The 10,641-nt window shown below is 36.5% G+C and overlaps 1 protein-coding gene across 1 annotated transcript; it reads right to left on the bottom strand.

Annotated features, from left to right (window-relative positions):
- Nucleotides 1-209: 209 nt before the first annotated feature.
- LOC128680193 (zinc finger protein 2-like) lies at nt 210-9,694 on the bottom strand. The gene is made up of 11 exons (XM_053763129.1): nt 9,521-9,694; nt 9,338-9,441; nt 8,564-9,009; nt 7,465-7,618; nt 7,024-7,114; nt 5,915-6,035; nt 5,678-5,774; nt 5,062-5,298; nt 4,648-4,782; nt 3,954-4,085; nt 210-2,705 (listed from the first exon to the last, which is right to left on the bottom strand). The coding sequence occupies exons 1-10, from the start codon at nt 9,626-9,628 to the stop codon at nt 3,986-3,988; spliced, it is 1,593 nt and encodes a 530-aa protein (XP_053619104.1). The 5' UTR covers nt 9,629-9,694; the 3' UTR covers nt 210-2,705; nt 3,954-3,985.
- Nucleotides 9,695-10,641: the final 947 nt, after the last annotated feature.

Raw genomic sequence — 10,641 nt, 5'->3', positions numbered from 1 at the left:
TTGTTGCTTGTATAAAATTGTAGCATATACCTATTCTGATTTTTATATTTTACCAAGAACATCAACCGTTCATTTTTAGGGTTCTGTAGCTCAGGTAAAACTGAGGCCGGTATAGGATCACTTCGTTATCCGTCTGTCCAGACCATTCTCAGGTACGCTTACAACTTTTGCAATGGAGCTATGCTAGAATTAAGAAATAAAAGAAAATATTCATATCATTACAGATTTATTCATACACATTTTAATACATCACTTGCTGTAAAAACAAAATATCTGCTTAGAAATATAAACATTATATCACCATCAATGTATTATTAATTTAAAATAAAGAGAATGTTACGAACACTTATGATTGCATTACAGCAATATTCATTAAAACGTAATTACTAAGTAGCGTAATTACTAAGTACAATGGAACAATGGATTTTAAAAATTTAGTATGTACCTCCGACACGCGGTGAAATTTATATAGTCATTGCAGATCGTTGCTTCGCGAAATATTAAGAAATTCGTTTAACCGTGTATCCGGGAAACACTATACAAACTTTTTCAACAATATTCTGTTTAAATTGATTTACTTACATTAAATAAAAAATACCATTTAGAAAAGACTGTAAAAGTAGGTAAATTTATTCGTTGATTAATTTAATTCCTATCTATTTGATTTGAAGAGTTGAAACATTTCACACGATTGTATTTGCACATTTCCACAGCTGTCAATGTGTTTAAAGCATTACCAGTAGCGCCCTCTTTTAAAAAATAAATTTATTGAAAAAAGATCGCGATTTAAAATATTTGTTATTAACTAAGTATCACCCGAATTTCATTCGTAAAGCGAAGCTGATTAACAACCACTGGGAATCGATTCCGGGAACTTAACATATACATTTTCTATTGACTTGACCTACAATCTTAATCCAACAATATAAACTAAACATATCACATTATGAGGCACTTGTTGCATCATAGATATATATGTACAAACATTTGGTATATAAATGCTTCACTCACTACAGCTTAATATAGGAACTAAAATATTAAGGCCGGAGCAGACCAAATCCGTGAATGTGGTTGTAAAAATTGTATGAAACATGACACATGGCTACGATACAAAACCATACATTCAACGTCACCGATAAGTAAAGGCATTTGATTTGCTCCGGCCTAAATGTCCCACGAGGCCCACTGACTCAGTCCCAAGATGGGACAGGTGGAATGATTGAGTACGTCCCACTAGTCCCACGGGACAAATCATACATTATCGCATCTGCTTAATTGGACTCGTCTGCAACGCAGCCGGCCACCATGCCACACAAACCCAGTCAGCGTACGTAACTTACATACGTCTTTAAATGTATATTAATGTACATTGTATAATACCTATGTACGCCGCTGGGTTTGCCGTCTCTTTACGAAACGATAATGAAAATGTAGTATCAAATTACGAATTCAAATCACTTTTCTTACATAGGTAAGACTGCTACTGCTTCTTCCATAGCCAGGGGTCACGTGGGGACTAAGAAAATCCTGATGGCTCTTTTAGGAGTCATTATAGGAGACATAAGGCCTAAATTTTATTAATAAGTATAATATGCTAATTATAGAACATGCTATGTATTTGGATCGACTTGGATTATTGGAGTTTATTCGGAAGAGGTTGGGGAGATGGGGGGGTGTTCTTTTGCACAGCAATGGAACACAAATACTGTTATATAAAAAACAGAAACAGAACTGATATATGAGCAAATCCATTGTAAGATTATTAAAAGATTTGGCTACATTTACAATAGTAGTATACGGCTAGGCGACTGAGCATGAGATAACCTTGTTATCATGTGCGATAGCGGGCCCATTTTTCTTAATAATTCTGCAGAAACAGGATTTGTTTGTCGACCGTGAAAAGAACAGTTAACAATACGTCTCGTATATACAACATAGCATTTAATTAAGATTGCTAAAATATATTTCTTTGTCAAAATGAAAAAGTACAACACAAAAAATATTTTACAAAATTTTGCATGCAAAGTAGTGGCATTTTTTTTTAGTTCGGATGGTGAAATACTATTTTAATTTTAGCTAGATAGCATGTACTTTCTATAAGTATGTATCCGTGGAGTGAACGAAGCCGCATGACATATAACCATTTCATACAAATCTTACTTCTACCCGATACAACGCGGTAGGCTAGGTCTGGTAAAATGCGGCACGCAAAAAGGGACTATTATTAACACTGCGTCCCCTTTCTCCTTGTGAATTTCTAACACGCGTTTCTCATTCTAGTAAGAAGATAGCATGACGACGTCTATATAGACATAGTCTCATACAACTATATAGTTACACCTGTCTACGTACTGTTAACATGACGGAAGTAACATTTTTATTACATTCTTTTAATAATTGCTTACTCTGATAAATTTGCGGACTGCTCGCTGTCAGTTCTCGTGTCGCCAATGTAAAATGTGTCTACAGACTACGCTTTAAAGCTCACATTTCAATTAACGTCATCTTGTCGAGTGGGAGCTGTGCGGTAGTACTTCCACTTTACACACAATTAGGTATAAATATTTAACACTTCACTTACGAGGACAATAATTTACTTACCAAACATCGATAACAAAATATAATACATACAATAATCCTCGTGTACACATATGCCGACAGTAGGTGTCGACTACGGTGAAGATCAGTCTGGTGTGGAGGCGAGGCTGAAATAAATAAATATTTTTGTTTTAATAATCTTGTAGTTCTATTCAAGTACTATGTTCGTACAAATCATATTATATAAATTATTTGCAAACTAAGTGTTACAATACAAATACAGTGTTGATGTATTTATGTATGTGTTTTTATTGTTACTACAACTGCCTGTACAGCTCCTTGTCCCTGTTTTTCCTAACGGTTAGGGAGGTAACGGAATTCGCATTCAATTCCACACTTGTTTATAAACATGGTTTTATTTGGAGCAATAAAGTTTAATAAATCCACACTACCTACGATAATATTAAAAGAGAAAGTGTGTGTGTATGTGTGTGTGTGTGGTTATCTTCGGAGTTACACAACCGATTTCCAAAATTCTTTCATTAGTATAATATAGCTACATTATTCCAGTGTGACATAAGGTATTTTTATCCCAATATTCCCGAACGAAGCGCATGGACGGAGCTAGTAAATTAATAAATTAGTTATAGACAAGTATTCGCGCTCGTTTATCCACATCTAATTACCATTGATTCTATTTGTTTATACAAATCTTACACAGTGTTTCCGTAACATTCGACCTTAACAAGATAGTCTATCGTCTAATTATTCGCCGCAAGCAGAACTATTCATGATTCGTATCTGTTAATTGTAATACGTCTTTTAATACGATAAAGAAGTGATGCTTTATCGTATTACATAATTAAAACTGGTAGCGACATCTAGCGGAAGAATTTTAAGAGGAATCTGCTCACTAGTGTCAGCGTTTTATCAATTTCTTTTAATTGATACCGAAACTTAAAAATATACCACAGGAGATTAAGCTACGCTGATAAAGGATATTACTTTATAGTATTCCATAACACATAATGTACAAGTATTTTGGTGGCTACCGTTATCTTTTAATCAATTGTAGCAATAGATTTATAGTTCCTAATTTGCTTAAAATATGAAAATTACGCTCTGATTACGTTTTCCGTAAATGTTATGTTCATAGTGTTGATATGTCTAATAATTATATTTGTGTGTTCGTGTGGCAATGTTGACAGTAGTTTCAGTATATGTTCATTACAATTACAATGTCAATTTAGGATTTAAATTCTGAATCCAGTGCATAGCGACATATTCATAAATAAATTACATTGACCAAAAACTGTTGTCATTTTTTATCGACTTTTTTATACGAGTGGACATTATTATGTTACGTCATATTACTTTTCAGATTATAATGACCAAACTGAAATAAAAGTAGTTACCAGTGAGGATGCAGCGGCTGTGTAGGCGCAGGCTAGATGCAGGTGGTCTTGAGATGCATGGACAGCAGCCCCTTGGCCACGAACCCGCGCCCGCACAGCGCGCATGCGTACGGCCGCGCGCCGCTGTGGTACCTACAACAACCGATTTTGATCTGATTTAGAATAGTTATATTTGACGACCCGAGGTCCAACAAAGGCAACGGCTAGTCGTAGACTTTCACAAATGACAAGTCGCAAGTAAATTACTTCGAATATAACTGCAAAAGGGCCGTCCATTAATCACGTCATTATTATTATAAAGACGCTACACAATCGCTAAAACGCTAAAAGCACTTACAGTTTCCCAGTAAGTATATTGCCTAGTTAGACAAAAACATAACACCCACACTAACATTCATAACAACATATTAAATTAACATATAAATATTGATTGAGTGAACAGTGAGTACCTCGACTAAGTATTGACGACCTCGGTGGCACAGTGGTAAAGTGCTTGCCTCTGAACCGAGAGGTCCCGGGTTCGATCCCCGGCCGGGTCATGATGGAAAATGATCTTTTTTGATTGGTCCGGGTCTTGGATGTTTATCTATACATGTATAGTATCGTAGTCGTCGTAGTTAGTTATATCCCATAACACAAGTCTCGAACTTAATCTGTGTGATTTGTGCTAAGATATTTATTATTGATAAGTCACCGTTCGTGTATGACGAGCGTGGAGCGCTGGCTGAACGCCTTCCCGCAGTGCGAACACACGTGCGGCTTCTCGCCCGAGTGCACGCGCTCGTGCAGCGTCAGGTTGCACTTCTTCACGAAGCCCTTGCCGCACGTCCTGGAGTCCAACATAATTAAGGTTCTTAAAAATATTTCCAAAAATGTTTGTGGCATTATGGTATAATACTGGCCCCGGAAGTTAAACAGATGCATGAGTTTCTTTTTCAACAATAATCAGAAATGAAATATGTTTGGATTAAAAAAAATAATTAGCAGCAAATCGGCAACACAGCATTTCAACAGTTTTATTGTCCACGCTGCCCTCAGACTGGGCGGCGTCACATCCCCGAACACGCGAGGATGAGAGAGAAGTACAAAGTGAAATATAAGAACTAACTTGCAGACGTTGGGCTTGTAGCCGGTGTGTATGCGGATGTGGAACTTGAGATGCTCCCGGGAGGACAGCGCCTTGCCGCACACGTTGCAGAGGAAGTTGCGCTCGCCGGAGTGCGCGCGCAGGTGGCGGCGCAGCGAGTTGAGGTGCGCGAACTGACGCGCGCACAGCGCGCAGCGCAGCGCGAGCGCGCGCCCGGCGGCTTCCGGGTGCGCGCGCATGCGGTGCGACAGCAGGTATCTGCGCACGGCACCGCTCTGTGTACTCTACCCTACTCTACTCTGCTCTAATCGAGACATGAAAATTTGGACCTCGCGAACACAATAAATTTTTACAAAATTGTGAATATTTCAAAAACGACTAACTGATTTTGTTGCCCCACGATCTTAAAAAGTCTCTTGGCAGATCCTACACACCTTTTACATTTTATCAAAATAGGGCGAACGGTTCGAAAGTTATCGCGCTACAAACACATACAAAAAAAAATTTTTTGCCTCAAGTAGTATTGTAGACCTCGCTTGCATCGCTCGCTTGGTCAATAAATTATATGCTATTCTTCGTTTATAGATATTACGCGTTTACAGAACAAACAAAAAAACATAACACAAATATAAGTTACCTCATATAGACGAAACCTTCAGGACACAGATCGCATATGAACCGTTTAGATAAAGGCGCCGACCCTGAGCCTTCCTCGCCCACTTTGTGCGTTAAACCTGTTATGAATAAATGTAAACTAAATTTCAAATCAGTTAACAGACTGACAAAAGAAACAACCATTATAAAGGTTAATGCAGTTTCAAAACAAAGTATAACTGAAAATCAGAATACACATATGACGAAAGTGAGCCGGTACCGTGTTTGAGGATGTGGTGCGCGTCGCGGAAGCTCTTCTCGCAGAGCGCGCAGCGCAGCGGGCGCTGGTCGCGCGCCCAGTGCCGCCGCCAGTGCGCCGCCCACGCGCTGCGCTCCAGCACCTGTGCCGCCTTGCATTTAGGCTCAAGACCATTAAGTTAAATCTCATGCAAAAGTTAACTATTCCAGAGAAAAAAAACAACAAACAAGCCCCTAGATCCACGTATCTTAGTGATAACCTGTCAGAGGCTATTAATCTGCCAATGAAAATTTTTAAAACTTATGTTAAAAAAAATTTAATGGATAAAGCGTATTACACAATTAACGCCTATTTAACTAATAAAAACACTTGGATCCTCCCGGCAACTTTGCCACTCCACACATGATCTTCTAATTTTTATTTTACTGTTTTTTATTATTTTATTCATAATTTTTATTTTTGTTATAATAATTTTATTTATATTGTGACATTAAAATTTTATTTGTAAAACATGTACGTGATTTGTGATCTTCAAGTGTCTGAATTGTACTTCTGTTTCGACGAATAACATTTGTAATTGTGAGGTCATGGGAATCGAGTGTGTCATGCTCACTCAAATGGTCAATCTGATGGTGGCGTCGTGGGCCGGGTCGTGAGGTTCCCTCTATTATGGTTGAGCTACGCGATGGCTGTCCCATGCGTCAACTCGTGAACGGGTGCTGCCAGAGGGAACTGGTCATCTCGTTTCTCATATATTTTCATGTAAGTTAATTGTGTTTCACATCGATATATATATTATAATCAGCATTTGGATCACAATCATAACCTGTTTTGATAAACCTTTTGACTATGTACATTATGTACTTTTATATATTATTAGAAAAAAAAAACATTGTAAGAAACAATAACGGTAAGCCAATCTGGCATGATAGGGACCAACACTGTTCAAATGAGTTTCTTTCGGCATTTCTTCTCAGCAGTGGTCGTTCCGAAATGCCAGTAGTTTGTAGCTTGTGAGAAATAACTATAAATATAAAAATTGACGAGAAAAAGTGCCTGTGAAGGTCTAATTTCTGAATAAATGATTTGGATTTGAATTTGGATTACAACAGCCCAATAGTGGAACAAACCTTCCTGCAGCGCACGCAGCGCAGCGGGTCGCAGTCGGGCGGCGGCGGCGCAGCCGGCGCCTCGCTCAGCTCAGACTCCGGGCTGTGCTGTCTGCCGAGTCACGACAACACGATTACTTGCAGGTCAATGTGATGTGTGTGTGTATGTCAGTCAGCTAATCGTTCATAAAATAGAGGTAAAGTATAGGGCCTAGTTAACATCCTTGTGGTACTCCAAATTTCATACGAAACTGTTTTGTTTTATAAACAAATGATTACAAAACTTTGAACCAGTTTAGAGATTTAAATTGCAATCTGGTACGATACCTCACAATCATACTAGGAAATTAACTGTTTATTCATTAGTATATTATGGCTAACTTTATCGAAAACTTTACTGAAGTCAATGTAATAATATCTGATGTATGCTGTGATGGAGATTTGTGAATGTGTGTTAGTAACCTGTAATGCTGTAGCATGTCACAGCGGCTGTAGCACTGCAGCAGGCAGATACAGCACTGGTACACTTCCGAGTCCGATTCCTTCTTCACCACAACTTGGTCCAAGCCATCGATGCCTATTTTTTGGTTTTCGCTCTTCACTACCATCTGTGAATCTGAAATAAATTTTATTTATTTCTTATATTTAATTTCACGGAACTTTTTGTGTGACCTATATAAATTCGTTCGATCCTGGTGGAAATATATCTTTTTAAATTGACCTGGGAATTCGAAATGTCTATTAATATATATTATAAAATAATATAGTATATCTCATATCACAATGAAGAAGAAAAATAAATATCGGACTCATGAAAAAAGCGGTAATAAAGTTTTATTCTTCAAGAAATGAGTTGCGTCTTCCCGTTATTTGCCGATTGGCGTTGCTTCAAGTAAATGGAAAACATAATGACTAATCCACGAAGGTTTACTGGCAATGTACTACGTAAAAAACAATAGATTATGTGTGAAAGAGTAACAAACATATACACACACACATCACAAACAATGATGAGTGAGTTAATAGGTTCTGCTGTACAAGGGGCGAAGCGTGGACAAAAGCTGATGTTTCAATGAATAATATAAAAAACATATCTTGGCCTTGGTATTCGTCATAAAACAATTCACACCTTTTGGATATATATTACAAACGCAAATATTATTATTATTTATTATTATAAGAAACCAAATCTACGCCTTTTTAACAAATACAAAAAAATGATAAAAATGGGTAAAATACATTGCGTTGTGCAACAACAAGTATAACTCATAAAATTTATTTTATCCTAAAATTACAAAACAGGAATTAAAGTATATGTTACGCATGTGTAATATTATAGTGTGTGTGTGTGCTGTTAGACTCACATCATTAGGCAATCCCTGATGGATTATGGTAGTAATGGCTTAACTCAAGTAGTTTTTGAGTCAAGCCATTACAAACAAATGTTAATTGTTGTCATAACATTAGTTTCAATAATAAATCTCAGATATTTTGAATAAGTATTTGACTAAGATATATGATGTAAGTAATACATGCTAGAGCTATCACTTGCTGTACCTACCTTCACGTTTCTCAACGCTCACGGCACCCTCTGGCAATGTACTCATGAGCATACCCCAATCTGTCAATTTAGGCTTCCGTTTCTTGCACCGCTTCTCAACTTGTCCATTCACTTCTTTTTTACTTTTTTTCTTCTTCTTCAAATTAAGTAAAGATATGTTATCACTATTGTCTGAGGGGATATCATCAATGTAATCATTAGAATTTTCATTGTATATATTTATTTGGTCTTTGTTATCATCTGATTCAATGGAATCTTCCTGTTTGATGTTTTCCGATGTGGCTGGCTCTGGTTCCTCTTTCACCTTGACTGACACTGTGAAATCCCACGGACCATCATCAGTCTGCGTGGCTTGTTCTCGATGCCTGATCGTGGTTATGGACGCCTTGATCATCGTGTCAACAGACTCCTTGATCTCTTGGTGTTTTGATTGCATGGAACGTAACCTGGAATTTAGTAAGTAACATGTTATTTAATTTTTATTTATTTAATAACTTTACATTTTATTCAAATAGATCACAATATTATTTAGTATTTAATATTTATAAGGATTCTCCCAGTTCAACATTGAAGTATATTGTTCGTTTAAATTAATTTTAGCAAATAGCTAGGTAACAAAATTTGATCATGATTAAAATTATCATAAAATTTAGGATACTAGATATCTTAAATTCCTAATTGAAATTATCCACTGTAATTTAGGGATTACAAGTGTAAAAATCAGTACATGGTACTTTAGGCTATCTGATATCAACAGGCAATTAAGTTACCAACCTTTTTTGCACCTCAATAGTTTCATTGCAAAACTGATAAATATCGTTAACTTTGCAGCTGCACTTATCGCAGATCTTCTGAGGAAGCCGGTCATTCTTGAATACCTGTCAAGACAGCGTTAAAGGTAATAAGAAAGGTTAAAATAACAAAAATAGTAATTCTAGAGTCAGAAAAGCTCTTTACCTTTATAGGTAAGTATAATGCCATTTTTAAATACAGTGCGGTCTCCTCGTCAAATATTTTGTTTGTCACAAACGTTGTAGAACAACAAAGTCGGCAAATATCATCCATTATTTATGAGAATAAAATGTAAACGCTGCGATGTTTATTCTACTCGTGAGGAAAGTGACAGATGGTTCGGCCATTTGTCAATAATTTGACCTTCTCTATATAAGTGTTGCCAGCACCATGGAGCATTATTGAAGACCTAAATGTATACGTATCATATAATTGTATATAGTATAGAGTCCCGAGAACAAGAGTAGAGGGTGGGTGGACGCAGACATGAGGGCGGAGACGGAGAGACGCTGCGCCAAACTTTTGATTAATGAACAGAATGTTTGTAAAGTTAACTTACTTCTGTTAAATTGCAGACATTCAAAACATTGAAAGCTTAACAAGTGGTTCGAGTTGAATGGATTATAAAATCTTTATTTTTTTTTTTATTTAACTTCATAATAGAAGTTCAATTTTATAATAACATACATTAGGTATGTAATGTTTAAAACCAACATATTAAAAAAGGCTATGTGATTTTAAAAAATATACAAAAGTTAAAGACATAACATACTTAGTAGAATTTTAAACTCGTAATATCACCTATATTTTTTAATAAAAAAAAACGAAATTCTAGGAATCATAAAATCATCATCCTCTTTATTAGGTTTCTTACTTAAAGAGTAGTTAAAACGGAACCCTCTTACTACGTCTCCGCTGTCCGTCATTCGCCAAAGTCTATCTCATGAACCCTGATGGCAGCTGAAAATTTCACAGGGTGGTGTTTCTCGGTTTCCTCTTTCTCTCTATAACAATAAGTACTAAAAAACAGAATAGGAATAAATACTTCATAGGGCTCTCATATATAAAGCGTGATTTTTTTGGCAGTTTTTATAGATCCAAGTTGCACCTCCAACGAAAGTAAAGTAGATCTACTAGATAGATAGGAAAGTAGATCTACGTTTATTATTTCTTGAGATAACTTTGTGATTCTAAGCACGGATTCTGTTTTTATTTTGTGAGGTACGAATAAAACTCCTATCTATAATACCTATAATGCCTTCCGAATACGTACAATATCAAGATTT

Source organism: Plodia interpunctella, chromosome 23 (assembly GCF_027563975.2).
Source record: "Plodia interpunctella isolate USDA-ARS_2022_Savannah chromosome 23, ilPloInte3.2, whole genome shotgun sequence".
NCBI lineage: Eukaryota > Metazoa > Arthropoda > Insecta > Lepidoptera > Pyralidae > Plodia > Plodia interpunctella.
The sequence above is the reverse complement of the archived record's forward strand: the minus strand, read 5'-3'. Positions and strand labels throughout refer to the sequence as shown.

Excerpts from the sequence above, each read along its gene's own strand:
- LOC128680193 (XM_053763129.1), bottom strand. The coding sequence starts at position 9,628 with ATGGATGATATTTGCCGACTTTGTTGTTCTACAACGTTTGTGACAAAC. Across the intron at positions 7,619-8,563 it reads GAGCGTTGAGAAACGTGAAG|ATTCACAGATGGTAGTGAAG; the intron begins GTAGGTACAGCA and ends AATTTATTTCAG. Across the intron at positions 4,783-5,061 it reads TACAAGCCCAACGTCTGCAA|GACGTGCGGCAAGGGCTTCG; the intron begins GTTAGTTCTTAT and ends GTTGGACTCCAG.